This window comes from Oncorhynchus gorbuscha, linkage group LG02, assembly GCF_021184085.1.
Source record: "Oncorhynchus gorbuscha isolate QuinsamMale2020 ecotype Even-year linkage group LG02, OgorEven_v1.0, whole genome shotgun sequence".
Taxonomy (NCBI): domain Eukaryota; kingdom Metazoa; phylum Chordata; class Actinopteri; order Salmoniformes; family Salmonidae; genus Oncorhynchus; species Oncorhynchus gorbuscha.
In genome coordinates, this window is record NC_060174.1 from 74,344,102 (window position 1) to 74,362,844 (window position 18,743).

General features: G+C 41.6%; 1 protein-coding gene across 3 annotated transcripts; it reads right to left on the reverse strand.

Annotated features, from left to right (window-relative positions):
• Positions 1 to 6,837: 6,837 nt before the first annotated feature.
• Positions 6,838 to 15,979, reverse strand: LOC124009396 (protein FAM76B). 3 transcript variants are annotated; one of them, XM_046321217.1, is made up of 10 exons: positions 15,516 to 15,979; positions 14,514 to 14,578; positions 14,333 to 14,387; positions 14,080 to 14,235; positions 13,799 to 13,983; positions 13,512 to 13,562; positions 13,281 to 13,358; positions 12,884 to 13,016; positions 11,536 to 11,637; positions 6,838 to 8,567 (listed from the first exon to the last, which is right to left on the reverse strand). In XM_046321217.1, the coding sequence occupies exons 1-10, from the start codon at positions 15,600 to 15,602 to the stop codon at positions 8,478 to 8,480; spliced, it is 1,002 nt and encodes a 333-aa protein (XP_046177173.1). In that variant the 5' UTR covers positions 15,603 to 15,979; the 3' UTR covers positions 6,838 to 8,477. The 3 variants fall into 3 exon arrangements, with proteins under 3 accessions (XP_046177173.1, XP_046177155.1, XP_046177163.1); XM_046321199.1 differs by having other exon boundaries at positions 12,884 to 13,019; positions 13,257 to 13,358; XM_046321207.1 differs by having other exon boundaries at positions 12,884 to 13,019; positions 15,516 to 15,978.
• Between the last annotated feature and the right edge of the window lie 2,764 nt (positions 15,980 to 18,743).

The following is an 18,743-nucleotide window of genomic DNA, read 5'->3' on the forward strand; positions in this document are numbered from 1 at the left end:
AGGGCATTATAAAACAGCATCTAAAACCATAAATGTAGGACCACATCTATTGATCGGGTCTAAGTCATACAGTGAGGGAAAAAAGTATTTGATCCCCTGCTGATTTTGTATGTTTGCCCACTGACAAAGTAATGATTAGTCTATAATTTTAATAGTAGGTTTATTTGAACAGTGAGAGACAGAATAACAAAAACAAAATCCAGAAAAACACGTCAAAAATGTTATAAATTGATATGAATTTTAATGTGCGAAATAAGTGTTTGACACCTCTGCAAAACATGACTTTGTGATTGCCAACAAGGGTTTTGCCACCAAGTACTGAGGTCAGACGTTTCTTGTAGTTGGCCACCAGGTTTGCCAACATCTCAGGAAGGATTTTGTCCCACTCCTCTTTGCAGATTTCTCCAAGTCATTAAGGTTGAAGATGACGTTTGGCAACTCGAACCTTCAGCTCCCTCCACAGATTTTCTATGGGATTAAGGTCTGGAGACTGGCTAGGCCACTCCAGGACCTTAATGTGCTTCTTCTTAAACCACTCTTTTGTTGCCTTGGCCGTGTGCTTTGGGGTCATTGTCATGCTGGAATACCCATCCACGACCCATTTTCAATGCCCTGGCTGACGGTACATGGCCCGTCCATCGTCCCTTTGATATGGTGAAGTTGTCCTGTCCCTTTAGCAGAAAAACACCCCCAAAGCATAATGTTTCCACCTCCATGTTTGACGGTGGGGATGGTGTTCTTGGGGTCATAGGCAGCATTCCGCCTCCTCCAAACACAGCGAGTTGAGGCCAAAGAGCTCCATTTTGGTCTCATCTGACCACAACACTTTTACCCAGTTGTCCTCGGGATCATTCAGATGTTCATTGGCAAACTTCAGACGGGCATGTATATGTGCTTTCTTGAGCAGGAGGGACCTTGCGGGCGCTTCAGAATTTCAGTCCTTCATGGCGTAGTGTGTTACCAATTATTTTCTTGGTGACTATGGTCCCAGCTGCCTTGAGATCATTGACAAGATCCTCCCGTGTAGGTCTGAGCTGATTCATCACGGTTCTCATGATCATTGCAACTCCACGAGGTGAGATCTTGCATGGAGCCCCAGGCCGAGGGAGATTGACAGTTCTTTTGTGTTTCTTCCATTTGTGAATAATTGCACCAACTGTTGTCCTTCTGTAGCTCAGTTGGTAGAGCATGGCGCTTGTAACGCCAGGGTAGTGGGTTCGATACCCGGGGCCACCCATACGTAGAATGTATGCACACATGACTGTAAGTCGCTTTGGATAAAAGCGTCTGTTAAATGGCATATATTATTATTATATTACCTTCTCACCAAGCTGCTTGGCAATGGTCTTGTAACCCATTCCAGCCTTATGTAGGTCTACAATCTTGTCCCTGACAACCTTGGAGAGCTCTTTGGTCTTGGCAATGGTGGAGAGTTTGGAATCTGATTGATTGCTTCTGTGGACAGGTGTCTTTTATACAGGTAACAAACTGAGATTAGGAGCACTCCATTTAAGAGTGTTCTCTTAATCTCAGCTCGTTACCTGTATAAAAGACACCTGTGAGCCAAAAATCTTTCTGATTGAGAGGGGGTCAAATACTTATTTCCCTCATTAAAATGCAAATCAATTTATAACATTTTTGGCATGGGTTTTTCTGGATTTTTTTTGTTGTTGTTCTGTCTCTCACTGTTCAAATAAACCTACCATTAAAATTATAGACTGATCATTTCTTTGTTAGTGGGCAATCGTACAAAATCAGCAGGGGATCAAATACTCCCCCCCCCACTATATACATATACTTTATATAAAATGTAACTTATTTACTTAAGAAAAAAAAGAAAGACCTCCTAAAATCCAATGTATTTAGATGATATTATCATGTTCATTACAGAATGTGCCATTGACATCAGCAATAAATTCTGACAGGAGGAATAGGAAAGAGGGGAGAAGAGATAACCATCCATAGAGATAATACTACCGCATACAAGAGGACCCAGGTGCAAACCATTATGCATTGTTCCACATTCATACCTGCATTGAGCAACATTCTAGGCTGTTGACCCTTATTTCAGCCCAGCTGACCCTCCTGAAGCCTTCATGTCCTTCAACCGGGCAAATAATAGATTAAAACACACTGTTTTGCAATGAAGGTCTACAGTAGCCTCAACAAAACTCTGTAGGGTAGCACCATGTTGTAGCCAGAGGACAGCTAGTTTCTGTCCTCCTCTGGGTACATTGACTTCAATACAAAACCTAGGAGGTGCGTGGTTCTCACCCCCTTCCATAGACTGAACCAGTAATTATGACAACTTCCAGAGGATGACCTCCAACTTATCAGAGCTTTTCAAGCATGAACTGACTTGTTGTTCACCCAATCAAAGGATCAGAGAATGAATCTAGTACTGAAAGCATAAGCTACAGCTAGCTATCACTGAAGTGCATCAAATGTGATGAGTAGTTGACTCAAAGTGAGAGAAAGACAATAGTTACAGTTTTGAACAAATTAATTTCTTAAAAAATGAAGTGCAAGAGAAAGAGAGATAGCTAGCTATATTTTGTTGTGTTTTTCACTTTCACTTACTTAACTAGCAAATGCATCGAGCGCAGGAGGTTGGTGGTACCTTAAGTGGAATGGTATCAAATACATGGTTTCCCTATGTTTGATGCCATTCCATTTGTTCGGATCCAGCCATTATTATGAAAAGTCCTCCCCTCAGCAGCCTCCCCTCACATCTAGCTAGTTTAGCCAACTCAAACACAGAGCTCAAACATAGAGGGACACTATGTTAGCTAGCTGGCTATGGCTCAACAACACAAACTCTTTTTAAGTCAAAGTAAGCTTTTTGTTTTATTAATGTATTAACACCGGGGCCGACGGTTTAACCTCTTGAAGCTAGGGGGCACTATTTTTATGTTTGGAAAAATAATGTTCCCAAAGTAAAACGGCCTATTTCTCAGGACCAGATGCTAGAAAATGCATATAATTGACAGATTAGGATAGAAAACACTCTAAGGTTTCCAAAACTGTGAAACTATTGTCTGTGAGTATAACAGAACTGATATTGCAGGCGAAACCCTGAGAAAAATCTAACCAGGAAGTGGCTTCTATTTTGAAAACTCCATGTTCCATAGCCTCCCATTGCTCCATTTAAAGGGATGTCAACCAGATTCCTTTTCTTATCGCTTCCTCAAGGTGTCAACAGTTTTCAGACATAGTTTCAGGCTTTTATTTTGAAGAATGAGCGTTAACATTGCGTAAGTGGATAGGTGGGGGCTCTCAGAGTGAATTGTGCGCAAATGAGAAAGGTGGCCATTGTTACTCCCGGTCCTAGTGAAAAGCCAACTGTCCCGGTTGATATATTATCGAATACATATTTGAAAAACACCCTGAGGATTGATTATAAAAAACATCTGACATGTTTCTGTGGACATTATGGATATAATTTGGAATTTTTGTCTGCGTTGTCCGCTCTTTCCGGTGGATTCCTGGGCATAATGCATTCCTGGGCATTGATTACTCAAATGTCTCTCGACCTGTTCACCTACGTTGTAAACGTTCATTCAAAAGCTAGGTTGTAGCACCCTCATGATGGGGTATAGGGAACATTTGAGAATCAAGTAGTAGCCTAAACTAATCAATGTTATATTGAACTGGGTGAATGGAATATAAATGACAGTCATCCAATATGCTGTAATAGAAATAAGGCCATACTCATTTAAAAAAACATCCTCGCTCATCTTAACTTCTTAGGGCTAGGCCCCTTTTTTCCCTCAATTTCCGCCTGAATGACATGCCCGAAGTAAACTGCCTGTAGCTCAGGCCCTGATATGCTTATAATTGGTACCATCGGAAAGAAAACACGTTGAAGTTTGTAGAAATGTTAAAATAATGTAGGAGAATATAACACAATAGATATGATAGGAGAAAAACCAACCAGAATTTTGTTTTTGAGAGAGACTATCCTCTTAGAAATGCAAGAGAAAGGTAATATTGTAAATTCTCCCTTGATGAAATTCCTATAGCTTCCACAGGGTATCAGCCGTCTATGATTCAAGGTCTCAGGCTTGTAACTTCAAAAATGAATAAGAAATAACAGTTTTAGTAGAAGGACAGTCTTGGAAATCCGTGTTTGCGAAAGCCATGAAGAGATTACACACCAGCTAAAATCGGTTTCCTATTGAACATACTTCTTTCCTAAATAAATATACTTTAATTACATTTTAGGGGATCTGCTGAGTAAATAGAAACATATTTTTACTTGTTGAAACAAAGTTATGGGGTAGACTTTTTGATTCCATTCTCTGCAAGTTGAATGTGTGGATTACTCAAATCTATGGCGCCAACTAAACAGACCTTTTGGGATATAAAGAAGGATTTTATCTAACAAAACTATGTTATAGCTAGGACCCTTTGATGACAAATCAGAGGAAGATATTCAAAAAGTAAGTGAATATTTCATCTTTATATGAGAATGTATGAAACCTGTGCCGGCAAAAATATATTTTGTTCTGGGGCGCCGTCCTAAAACAATTGCATGGCATGTTTTCGCTGTAATAGCTACTGTAAATTGGAGAGTGCAGTTAGATTAACAAGAATTTAAGCTTTCAGTCAATATAAGACACTTATATGTACCTAAATGTTTAAAAACCATAATATATTTCTTAGAATTTATTTTAATTGCGAGCCCTCGTTTCTACGGAAGTTGTCCCGCTAGCAGGACACCGATCCTTATTAAATGGCACCGACCACCACTGGTTTGCAAATACCATTTTTAATGACTAAAATATAACATATGTACACTAGAGGTCAAAAGTTTTAGAACACCAACTCATTCAAGCATTTCAATTTTTATATTTTCTATATTGTAGAATAATAGTGAAGACATCAAAACTATGAAATAACACATGGAATGTAACCCAAAGTGTTAAATCAAAATATGTTACTTTTGAGATCATTTAAATAGCCACGCTTTGCCTTGATGACAGCTTTGCACCCTCTTGGCAGTCTCTCAACCAGCTCCATGAGGTAGTCACCTGGAATGCATTTCAGTTAACAGGTGTGCCTTCTGAAAAAATAATTTGTGGAATTTATTTCCTTCTTAATGCGTTTGAGGCAATCAGTTGTGTTGTGAAAAGGTAGGGGGTATACCGAAGATGGCCCTATTTTTTAAAAGACCAAGTCCATATTATGGCAAAAACAGCTCAAATAAGCAAAGAGAAACGACAGTCCAACACTACTTTTAAACATGAAGGTCAATCAATAGGGAACATTTCAAGAACTTTGAAAGTGTCTTCAAGTGCAGTCAAAAAAAACATCAAGTGCTATGATGAACCTGCCTCTCATGGGGACCACCACAGGAAGGGAAGACCCAGTGTTCCCTCTGCTGCAGAGGATAAATTCATTAGAGTTACCAGCCTCAGAAATTGCAGCCCAAATAAATGCTTCACAGAGTTCAAGTAACAAACACATTTCAAAATCAGGACTTCATGGTCGAATTGCTGCAAAGAAACCACTACTAAAATGACACCAATAAGAAGAGACTGGCTTGGGCTAAATAGCACAAGCAATGCACATTAGACTGGTGGAAATCTGCCCTTTGGGCTGTAGTCCAAATTGGAGATTTTTGGTTCTAACCGCTGTTTCTTTGTGTAATGCAGAGCAAGTTAACGGATGATCTCCACAAGTGTGGTTCCCATGGTGAAGCATGGAGTTGCTGTGATGGTGCTTTGCTGGTGACACTGTTGGTGATTTATTTAGAATTCAAAGCATACTTAACCAGCATGGCTACCACAGCATTCTGCCACGATATGCCATCACATCTGGATTGCGCTTAGTGGGATTATCATTTGTTTTTCAACAGGACAATGACCCAACACACCTCCAGGCTGTGTAAGGGCTATTTGACCAAGAAGGAGAGTGATGGAGTGCTGCATCAGATGACCTGGCCTCCACAATCAAACCACCTCAACCCAAATGAGATGGTTTGTGTGAGTTGGACCGCAGAGTGAAGGAAAAGCAGCCAACAAGTGCTCAGCATATGTGGGAACTCCTTCAAGACTGTTGGAAAAGCATGTCAGGTGAAGCTGGTTGATAGAATACCAAGGGTGCAAACTGTCATCAAGGCAAAGGGTGGCTACTTTGAAAATTCTCAAATATATTTTGATTTGTTTAACACTTTCTGGGTTACTACATAATTACATATGTTATTTCATAGTTTTGATGTCTTCACTATTATTCTACAATGTAGAAACATTTTAAAATCTAGAAAAACCCTTGAATGAGTATGTGTCCAAACTTTTGACTGGTACTGTATACAAACGTGACCCAAGACTTGACTGAAACCAACTTTGCCACCATTCATGTATACATACCCAAATTAATGTGATACTCAATAATTGACTGCGCAACGTACACACATTTGATTTCTGTTTGAATGTGATATGGGGGTTAGAGGCATGTTTATTCTGACATTCTAAAGAAAAAACATTGCCATGTTGATCTGACCCTTGCTGTTGAAATACCAGTGTCTGACGCTCGGCTGTCACAGATGCACCTCCCCCGACATTTATCTACTCAGGTGCTTCATTCTTACCACTCAAACAAGCCCTTTGAGTCAGATCTTAGAGTAAAGCAAATTAACGAGTGCTACCTAGTGGTTAAACATGGAATAGCCGTTGATAAAAAAAAACAACTCTGGTGGAAGAGGAAAAAGTACAGGCAAAATCCAGGCTAGAATGGTGTTTGTGTGGGGTTGACACTATTATAAAGGATTGCTACAAAGGCCCAATAGTAAAGAGCCACTCCTTGAGATAATGGTAGTAAAATAAAAACACTACGTATGTTTAAACAGATTTAATATTTTTGAAACATTGGGTTTGGAAAAAGTACAAAAGTGATCTGTACGCCACAGTATGAAACCAGCTCAGTTTGGTGCAGAGCTGAAATGGTACGTTCCTTTAAAAAGCGTATTCTACAGATGTATTTATATAATTAACCAGCCTTACCTGACACACTCACTAAAACCGATACAAGTTACACATTTTAAATACATAGGCTGATCCCTGTAATACCTTTACACGTATTAAAAAAAAAACATTTTTTTTAAGGGCTGAAAAAGTACATTACAGCAGGGGTTGTCAACTTTTTGGGGCCGGGGACTCTTGTCATACCAAATTCATCAGGGACCCCCTCTTAACCAGAACACAACTCGAGTGAGAAGAAGTAGCATACAAGCTAATACCCTACAAGCTAATGTCCTGCAATTCTACACATTTTTCTACGAGGCAGAGAGAACTTTAATTACAGTGCATTCATGTTCTGCATTTTCTTGGGTGAGAGGGGGACAAGTAATGAGTTGAAAAATAGATAACTGGTGGAGTACTGTGGATACCAATATCCTTGTGAGCCTCCCAGGGCCATTCTGCCCAAAGTTAAGAACAAACCGTAGATGAATAATATTAAATTGAATTATACCCTCTAAACTTAATCCACAGATCCCTTCAACACACCTAATTTAATAATTCATCTGTTAGTAATATTCATGATTTTCTTTTAAAATTTAAAACAAAAACTGTTATTTTGAGATCTGGCCGCAGACCTCCTGCATTACCTCCCCAGGGGCCCGTGAAACCCAATTTGAGAAACCCTACATTATAGTACAGGAGACCACAATGCTAACTTGTATGTCAGTAAGTCATGCAGTATTACAAATCGTTCCACTACAGAAAAACAGCAAAGCACTACAGCTGTCACAGTGAGAAAGAGGGCAGCCGGGAAGTGTCTCTACAAAACAAAGTTTAAAAATCTCTCATAGAGTTGATGGTTTTTGGACTTTAACGTCTAGAGGTCTCTGCTACTGGCCAGCAATGCTGTTGTCAGTGACCCTTTTGACATTTGCATACATAGTAAGTTGAGAAGGGTCTCCAATAAGGAGGAGTTTCTCTTCCATAATTACGTCCATTTAGAAAAATATAATTAATATGTTACGAGAAAGTTGCTGTTGAAGAAAAAACATTTCCCAAACCTGGGCAATGCTCTGAGTATGTGGTGAGAAAAAGACCAAAAGCTACAAAATGTAATTGAATAAATAAGATTGCATGACATCCGTAAAAAAATCAAGTGGGATCTGTGATATTGACAGAATCGTATCCACCTTGCGCAAAACATGCTGCTGGACCCGGGCAGTGTTAACGAGGTTCTCTCCTCATCCACAGTCATATCACATCCAGTGGCAGAGTAAAACTTAGGGTTAGAACATTTAAAACATGTTGAAATTGAGGATGTGTCCTTATTTTCATGCCAACATGAAAGAGGATTTCCATGTATAGCATGGTCACCTGTTTTCCAACGAATAACATAACTGAAAAGATCAAAATGATTGAGAAAACACAGGAAGGAGGGAGGGAAAGGTAGAATGGCATCAGGCTTTCAGTGTTAAAACAATGAAGCCACTGAGCCGTGGTTGGGTGGGCTTGTCGTTACGGTAACAGCAGTGAACTCCCTGTCCTGTCAAACTTCTTGCCCTTTGAGAGGGCGGCCACTTGTTTCAGCAGCTCCCGGTTTTTGGCCTGTAGTAAAAGAAAAGTGAGTATGTGACCATCTATGCTTAATGAAAGCCTTTACCACAACCTAGGAGCGTTTGATTATAGTGCCTTCAGTAAGTATTCACACCCCTCGACTTTCTCCTCATTTTTGTTGTGTTACAGCCTGAATTTTTTAAAAAGGGATTAAATTGAGTCTTTAGTCAAAAAGTATTCAACCCTTTAGCTATGGCAAAATGTGATTAACAAGTCACATGGGCTCACTGTGTGCAACATGTGTTTCACATTGTTATTAAATGACTACTACTCTGTTCCCCACCAGAGCATGTGAGGGGAGTTGAGCGGTTGGAAATCCCACTCATTGAGTGGTGCACCACGCCGGTGCTCCAGGTCTTTCCCTAAAAACCACACCGCGCTCACAGAAAAACAAACTGCCGCTCCAAATTTCCTCCATTCAAATCACAATTTAACCAACACCCATCTACTTTTGTGACCGCCTAGACCTACCAATTGGTTTGTAAGTATTGAAACCAAACCATGTGGATTTTAATGAAAAGTATTTGAATAAACATGAAAAGAAGCTAACATTTCAAATAGACTAAATGTCATATTAAACAGCATATAAACACTAAATAGGCCAGTAGCCAGACAGGGAGCCTAAGAAGGAACTAAAATGAATTTTTAAAAGACATTATTTCAAGGCTATAGCCTACAAAAAAATACATTGTGAAGCATTTGCGAGTGCGACATAATAGGCTGGTAGGGACAAACATTTTGTTGTATTAAATAATGAATCTATAAATTGTGCATATAGGCTGTGACTTACTTAGAATAAAATACAATTAAAAAAAAAATCGTATTAAAAACGAGTTACGCCAGTCTATGGCTTCAGGCTCATGTGATGATGACTGCTGAGCAGGCCAGCAGCTGAGAATATCCTCTCCACACTTGCAGAGCCACTGGGGATGCTAAACACCCCTTTGGCCACTCTTGCCAGGCTGAATACAAAGTTATGTTTGGGGCAAATCCATTTTTATTTATTTACATTTTTTTATTGAACCTTTATTTAACTAGGCAAGTCAGTTAAGGACAAATTGTTAAGGCTACCCTGGGGCGGCAGAGTGTTGGACTAGTAACCGGAAGGTTGCAAGTTCAAACCCCTGAGCTGACAAGGCTCAAATCTATCGTTCTGCCCACTGTTCCTAGGCCGTCATTGAAAATAAGAATTTGTTCTTAACTGACTTGCCTAGTTAAATAAAAAGGTCAATTTTTATTTATTTTTTACAATGACTGCATACTCCGGCAAAACCTGGACGAAGCTGGGCCCAATCGTGCACCACCCTATGGGACTCCCAATCACAGCCGGATGTGATACAGCCTGGTTTCGAAACTAGAGACTGTAGGGACGCCTCGTACTGAGATGCAGTGCCTTAGACCACTGCACAACTCAGGATAGCACCAAAGTATTATTGGAGACCTGGTTACCTATATTTCTGTCTATTTTTTTGTGTGGAACATTTAGAATGAAAAGTTAAGATTGTAAATGTGGTGGGTGGTAGAATGGGTGGTAGGGGCTACAATAAAATGTGATAAACTTTCCCAATGTTTCCTCTCTGTCTAGCCTATGGGAAAGTGTTTCTGGTCAGAAAGAACAGTGGTCACGATGAAGGGAAGCTGTATGCCATGAAGGTGAGTCTATCGTCTTTGACATTGTCTGAATATAACACATTACTGAGTACCACTCATATTGTTAAGCATAGTGGTGGCTGGATCATGTTATAGGTATCCTTGTAATCGTTAAGGACAGGGGAGTTTCAGGAAAATATTTTTACAAATTGGAGATAAGCACAGGAAAAATCCTAGAGGAAAACCTGGTTTAGTCTGCTTTCCACCAGACACTGGGAGATTAATTCACCTTTCAGAAGGACAAAAACCTAAAACACAACGCCAAATTCTACACTGGAGTTTCTTACCCTGAAGACTGATTGGCCGAGTAACAGTTGACCTAAATCTGCGGCAAGAACTGAAAATGGTTGTCTAGCAATAATCAACAGCCAATTTAACAGCGCTTGTAGAACATTGAAAATAATGGGCAAATGTTGCACAGTCCAGGTCTGCAAAGCTCTTACAGACTTACCCAGAAACTCAAAGCTGTACTTGTTGCCAAAGGTGCTTTTACAAAGTATTGACTCAGGGGTCTGAATACTTATGTAGAAACATGTTTTCACTTTGTCATTATGGGGTATTGTGTGTAGAAAATATATTTAATCCATTTTGAATTCAGGCTGTAACAACAATGTGGAATAAGGGGTATGAATACTTTCAAGGTATGGTTCATCCTACTGTGTCTAACTTGTTAGGAAAGTTGTTTGAATCCCATGTGCTTGAGAAGCAACAGGTATGTTGCAATATGAGGTCCTCCCACAACAACTCAGGAAAGCATGCAGTTTAGTAGGCTACAGATGAAATAAGTTATGATGAACTTCACAGGGTGGTGAAAGTGCACGGTGATGAGCTTCATGCTCCTCTCCAATAAAATGTCAAGAGTCTTACTATTTGACAAATAAAAATGATCTTGCTCTTTTGTCCATAACAAATCATGTAGGCTATACCTGCACTGTATCTGCAAGCTGTTGGCTAGAGTGCACGTGCCAATACCAGAGTGGGCACATTCACTATAGAGTGCAAAATGTTGAGAGAAAACAATCAGTAGAGTTAAAAATACAATGGATACCCATTTAACTTGTATATTTATTCGGTACATGGGAATTTAACCGCAAAATATATTTTTATGTGCACTACGTCATCACGCACTGCCTTTTATGACCAACAAGTCAATTTGATGGAAACATCTTGGATGGGAAATTGTACGTATTACTTTTATGCAGATTTTAGAATATTCACATGAAACTGTGTTGCCAATCGGATGGAAACCTAGCTAGGGGCCCACAAGACGTCTTGTTTTTTCATGTCTATATGGTAATTTTTACTCTACCTGTTGCTGTTCCATGGCTTCTTTGTGCACCTTCTCCATGTTGTTCATCTTAACCCTCATGTTAGATTCCTGGTACTGGAAGTCTGCCTTGAGTTCTGTGAGCTGGAAGGACAAAACAAAGAGGGAGACGATCTGGTGAATACAACATGACCAGAAGTCACATTGAACATAGCAAAACGGACAGTTAGTCAAATCAAATCGTGTGTCACATGTGTCGAACACAACAGGTGTAGTAGACCTTACTGTGAAATGCTTACTGACAAACCCTTACCTAGATTTTCTTAACTGCGTTGTTGGTTAAGAAAATATTTACTAAATCAACTAAAGTAACAATTACGAGGCAATATGAAATGGTATACTGAGTCAATGTGCGGGGGTACAGGTTAGTCATGGTCATTTCTACATGTAGGTAGGGGTAAAGTGACTATGCATAGATAATAAACCGTGAGTAACAGCAGTGTAAAAACAATGCAAATAGTCCGAGTGGCCATTTTAATAATTGTTCAGCAGTCTTATGGCTTGGGGGTATAAGCTGTTAAGGAGCCTTTTGGTCCAAGACTTGGCGCTCCAGTACCGCTTGCTGTGCGGTAGCAGAGACAATAGTCTATGACTTGGGTGGCTGGAGTCTGACAATTTTGAGGCCTTCCTCTGACACCGCCTAGTATATAGGTCCTGGATGTCAGGAAGCTTGGCCCCAGCGATGTACTGGGCCATACGCACTACCCTCTGTAGCACCTTACGGTCAAATGCAGAACAGTTGCCAACCAGGCAGTGATGCAACGGGTCAAGATGCTCTCGATGGTGCAGCTGTAGAACTTTTTGAGGACCCATGCCAAATCTTTTCTCCTGAGGGGGAATAGGCTTTGTCATGCCCTCTTCACAACTCTCTTGGTACCATGATAGTTTGTTGGTGATGTGGACACCAAGGAACTTGAAGCTCTCGACCCACTCCACTACAGCCCCATTGATGCGAATGGGGGCGTGTTCAGCCCTCCTTTTCCTGTAGTCCACGATTGGCTCCTTTGTCTTGCTCACATTGAGGGTGAGGTTGTGTCCTGGCACCACACTGCCTGGTCTTAGACCGCCTTCCTATAGGCTGTCAGTGATCAGGCCTACCACCGTTGTGTCGTCAGCAAACTTAATGATGTTGGAGTCATGCTTGGCCACGCAGTCGTGGGTGAAAGAGGAAGTACAGGAGGGGACTAAGCACGCACCTCTGACGGTTCCCCGTGTTGAGGAACAGCGTGGCAGATGTGTTGTTGCCTACCATTACCACCTGGGAGCAGCCCATCTCAGCAGTGGTCATTTAGGGGCATGAATTACTGTGACGATACAATTAGGTGTGTACCTTTCGGTCCTTCTCCAGTATTGTCTGATCCCTCTGTTGAAGCATTCTCTTTAATGACATCCCTTCCTCTTTCAGCTGGCTGATCAGAATAAAGTTGTCCGTTCCTCCAGAATCCATAGATTGGGTAATGGAACTACTGATGGGAGAGAGGACAGAGAGCAGGGAAGAAAAGTTGTCAGAAAAAGGAAAGTACCTTAACTCAGATCTTTCACACTGACCCACTTTGTACCATTACCTGCTCCAACACACCTTGATGGCATCTATCACAGAGATGTGTGTTAGAACAATGGAGGTCAAAAAAGTGTCAGTAAGAACCTACTAGATGTTTTCCATGTTTACTTCCAAAGTTAAGAGCTGGCTTGTAACTCCTTACATGTGATTGAAACTCCTCTCGTACCTGTCCCCGTTGGATGGCTTCACATCCAGTTTTGGCTTCTTCTTTGGGGTCTCCTTCTGGATCGAAGACGATTTATGGCTGAGGGGAGAACCAACACACAACTTTAGCCACTGAGGCTCTGCATCAGACCTGTATAGTGTCCCAGAGTATACCATAGTTCAACTAAGTTGTATAACTAGGCAAAAAGACTTGTCATAACAGTCAATCAAGACGGGAGGGGGTACGGCTTACCTCTGCTTCCACAGTCCCTGCTCCTGCTCTGGACTTAGGCTCCCACTGAGTCTACAAAAAGACAATAAAGAACAAACACCAAGTTATCAGAGATTTTTTCAACATGTTCCTTCAAATATCTGACACATGCATCATTACTCAGAGACCACAACATCCTTCCAAAAAGTGCTCGTTCAGCACAATAGATGTACAGTATTGTGACAGAGTAGAGACCTGCAGAAGACCCGCATCACAGAGGAAGTAATGGCCTAACAGTTAGAGGATAGGGCTGTGGCACCATGGCCTACTTATGTGAGCTGCTGTGTCTGTGCTGCTGGTGGTGTTGATGATGCTGCTGCCTGGAGTGGTGGTCCTTCTCATTGAGCGAGGAGTTGGAGTGGGAGGAGCTGAAACCTTTCCTTTGCTCCTTGGTCTTCTGCAGCACACGGCGGTAGGACAGAGTGCATAGCCAGCACAGCAGCTTCCCATCCACCTGACAACACACACACAGGACAGTGGAAAATACGCAATCTCATGAGTGCTGGACAAAATGTGTTAGGGTATCAATGCAGCGGGTGTGCGTGCCTACCTTCCTCCTACCCTCTTCCTTGCGGTCAAATGCACACTGTTGTTTGCACTGCTCACAGGTCTGTGGAGGGCCATACTTCTTCTCTGAGTTAGTGCAACGCTGACACTTTGTTCCAATGAAAGCAGCAATGATGTTACAATACTGGCAGGGTTTAGGCTGAATGGGGAACAGAAGATTTGGCAAATATAACCATAACGAAGTCAATACATGTTGTAAAATTATAACAGAGGCGTCAATTCAAGTCAAAACTTACCGTCCCAAACTGCTTTACATTCTGGGCACATTTCTTGCAAATTGTGTTTGTTTTGCTGGAATAGAGAACGTGAAAAAGAAATCGCATCAACATCCTGGAACCAATGTTATCACTATATTACATGGTGATGCCTTTGGAATAACAATACCATACACAGTAAAGGTGATGGAGCAAAACTCGCCTCTCCTGCTGAAACTCTGATCTGCAGTATGTACACTTGACGATGGGATGAGCGATGCGACACTCCTGTTGACACAAGAAACAAAGCAGTTCAAGGCCATTTGCTTAAAAATAAATGCAAACAGATACAGTGTAGGACATAACATTTGAAGAATTCACTCAAATCTAAATCAGTTTGGTTTGTCCAAAATGTCAAAACCCCTTTGTATGGCGTTATTTAGTGTTATGCATTTGTTTACAATAATTAACCATGCATGGAATAGTGTTCTTACCTTTTGTTCAGACACAGGTTTTCAAGCCTTCTGCCCAGTATGTGTGTGTGGTATGCTTATTATGGCAATGTGAAATATGCATTTCCAACGTATCCGCATGAATACAAGAATGTGATAATTTGTCACAAATTTCAACTTGACTTTTGACATTGCATGAAGAATATATGTGGAACATAACCTACACTACTGGGCGAAGAGGGATGCTACACTGTGCCTCCTAGAATTCAATTTCGTAGCTGCCGGTAGGTAAAAGACACTGACGCTGTGGCTACATCGATGATAAATCCAATTTGTATTATTTGTAAAGGGCATGAAGTGTAAACAAATGCTAAATGAACAGGTCATGGGAGACGTAATGTGAAAAGATCTAGCTAGCTAGTTAACCAATGTTCATCAGACGTTATTTTGTCTGCTACATCCAGCAGACTGCATGAATAGAAAAAACATTTCGCGAATAAATTATATCGTCCTGCGTGTGACACATTATCTAACAAGGTGGCCATTTGCGTCCCAGACAGGCTGCAAGGATAATAGTTAGTTGTTACATAATCTATCATCAAAGCCATCGCTTGCGATAAGTGCTGAATGTGGCCAGAGACCTTATAATTAAACATCCAGGGAGCAGTCGAAATGCATATGAGCCTGTAGCAGTTGCTTTGTAATCTATTCATATTGCAAAATGTGGTGCTAGTTAACTAGCTAGCTATCACCCAAACACTTCCAGTCCAAACCTTGCACAGTTGCTGTCCCTGCGACAGTTCTTCGAAAGGATACCGCTGGTTACACTTCGTACACGCGTACAGGGCCGATGTTGCCATTATCAACAAGATCAAGAAAAAGTCAAAGATAAAAACAAATAGAGTGAAATGGCTAGTCACCCAGACAATGTGTTGTCAAACAATTTCCTTGGTAGCTAACGTTAGCTAACTAAGCCTGTAGCTAGCCAATAATAGCTAAGCTAATGCTAAATAAACAGCTAAATATTATTAAATATCTATCATCTCTCTCCGTTGGCTAGCTAACATAAGTTACTTGACATAGTTAGTCAAAAATACTGATCTAGCATCCGCGAAATGTATAAACAAGAGTAAAATGTAAATAGTTTTTTCGCTGTTCTTAGCTAGCTATTCCTATTTTCCCTTTCTCTTTTTTTGTATCCGCAGCGTCGTCATTCAAACCGGATGCGGCCAACGACAGAAGAAAGAAAGAGAAGCCAATCATGACACATCATTAGTGCGCGGGACTTTGTATTTTGAAACATAGAAGCCAATCGCAGTGCAAAACAACACAGCGATTAAGTTCAATTAAACTGCCTCAATTTGTATCACTGTGATAAGAGGAAAATGGAAACAAAGTAACTAGAATGTACATATGCTGTATTACTGTTAGATCTTTTAATTCTAAAAGCTAGCTGCTACATGTAATTAAATGTCACTGTCAGGTGGCTGGGGATAAAAGAGAACAATATATTCATACCGTTGTGTACATTGTCAGAGTCATTCTGAAAATATTAGGCAATGCAATGGTACTATGAATTCTGTTGAAGATTGTGTTCACAACACACATTTAATTTGTGGTGGTCTTTTATTTATCATTAAATGAAGTCAACAGCAACCGGGGTCAATCCCGGATCAAAGAGCAAAGTAAATCCAGGCTGGATAAACTGCTGATGTGCTGGGCCATATGCTGTGGTTCACAGGCAATATAAAGTACTTTGTCATGTTGTATCTACCCACCTCAAGCTGAACCTCGGCAAGACGGAGCTGCTCTTCCTCCCGGGGAAGGACTGCCCGTTCCATGATCTCGCCATCACGGTTGACAACTCCATTGTGTCCTCCTCCCAGAGCGCCAAGAACCTTGGCGTGATCCTGGACAACACCCTGTCGTTCTCAACCAACATCAAGGCGGTGGCCCGTTCCTGTAGGTTCATGCTCTACAACACACATGTCAGAGTCAAGGCCCGCGGGCCACATCCGGCCCGCGAGAAGGTTTTTTACGGCCCCTGGGATGATCTTGATTTATTATTAGAACCGGCCCGCAGACCGCAGCAAGCCGGCAGCCCGCAGATCTTTTACACGCACCAATACTACATTTCCCACAATGCAACGGTGACGCACCGAGCAGTAGGCTGCTTCATTTCAATATTTATTGGCACAGCAGTTGTCAGCATCACAGTAAAATTAACTTTCAGATACCCATCAAAAATGGCAAAACGGAAGGTGGACACTGAGAACCGGGGGTTTCAAACAAGGTGGGAGTCGGAGTATTTGTTCACGGAGGTAGCTGGAAAACCTGTGTGTCTTCTGTGTGGAGAAAGTGTGGCGGTACTGAAAGAGTATAATCTGAGACGACATTATGAAACGAAACACGCGGACAAAAACAAGAATATGGACATGGAACAAAGGCTACAAAAGGCAGAGGAATTAAAACGAGGCCTCAAATCTCGACAGGCTCTGTTCAAAAAAGCCAAATCACAAGGCCAGGCTGCTGTCAAGGCCAGTTTTATTTTGGCAGAAGAGATCGCTAAATCAGCCCGGCCATTTACGGAGGGGGATTTCATCAAAAACTGCATGATTAAAGTTTGTGACGAAGTTTGCCCAGAAAAAAGGCAACTCTTTTTAAATGTGAGTCTGAGCAGAAACACCATTGCCGAGAGAGTAGACCAGTTGTCCATCAATCTAAAAGAGCAGCTTGTGAAAAAGGGAAAAGATTTCATTGCATATTCCTTGGCTGTGGATGAGAGCACCGACATTTCTGACATTGCCCAGTTGTCAATTTTCATCCGCGGAGTGGACTCCAGCCTAAGCGTGACAGAGGAGTTTTTGGCTTTACGTCCTATGCATGGCACAACTACGGGGCATGATTTGTATGAAGAGGTGTCAAGATGTGTAAATGAGATGGAGCTGCCTTGGGAAAAACTCGTGGGTTTGACAACCGACGGAGCACCTGCGATGTGTGGACACAGGAGCGGACTGGTGGCGAAGATACGGGAAAAGATGCAAGAGGAAAACGCGACAGGTGAGCTGACAGCTTATCATTGTATCATACACCAGGAAGCGTTGTGCGGTAAAGCCTTGAAAATGGAGCATGTAATGAGCATCATCACGCGCACAGTTAACTTTATCAGAGCCAAAGGTTTGAATCACCGCCAGTTCAAGGCATTTCTGACGGAGTTAGAAACGGAGCATGGTGATTTGCCTTATCACACAGAGGTGCGATGGCTAAGCCAGGGAAAGGTGCTTCAAAGATGTTTCGAGCTTCGTGAGGAGATTTGTCTGTTCTTGGACAGCAAAGGGAAAGACACAACACAACTCCGAGACGAAATGTTTCTGTGTGAAATGGCTTTTCTGTGTGACATTACGAGTCATCTGAATGCAATGAACTTGCAGCTGCAGGGTCGGGATCGTGTCATCTCTGATATGTACAGTACAGTGAAGGCATTTAAAACCAAACTGACTCTGTGGGAGACGCAGATGCGGAAAGAAAATTTGAGCCACTTTCCCAGCTGCCAGACCATGAAAGAGAAGCTCTCTACCAGTGCGTTCCCGAGCGCACAGTTGGCTGATAAAATAGGTATGCTTGCCGCTGACTTTCGACGCCGATTTGCTGACTTTGAAGCACAAAAAAGCAGGTTGGAACTGCTCGGTAACCCATTTGCTGTTGACGTGGAAAGCTCACCACCAAACCTCCAAATGGAGTTGATTGACCTCCAATGCAATGATGCACTGAGGGCAAAATATGCGGCAGTGGGTGCTGCGGAGTTCGCCCGTTTCCTCCCGACACAATGCCCCAGCTGCGCATCCAGGCTGCTCAAACGTTGTCTATGTTTGGCAGCACATACCTGTGTGAACAACTGTTTTCTTTGATGAACTTGAACAAAACATCACACAGAAGTCGACTTACTGCTGAACACCTCCACTCAATTCTGAGGATTTCCTCAGCTCAGAGCCTTACCCCGA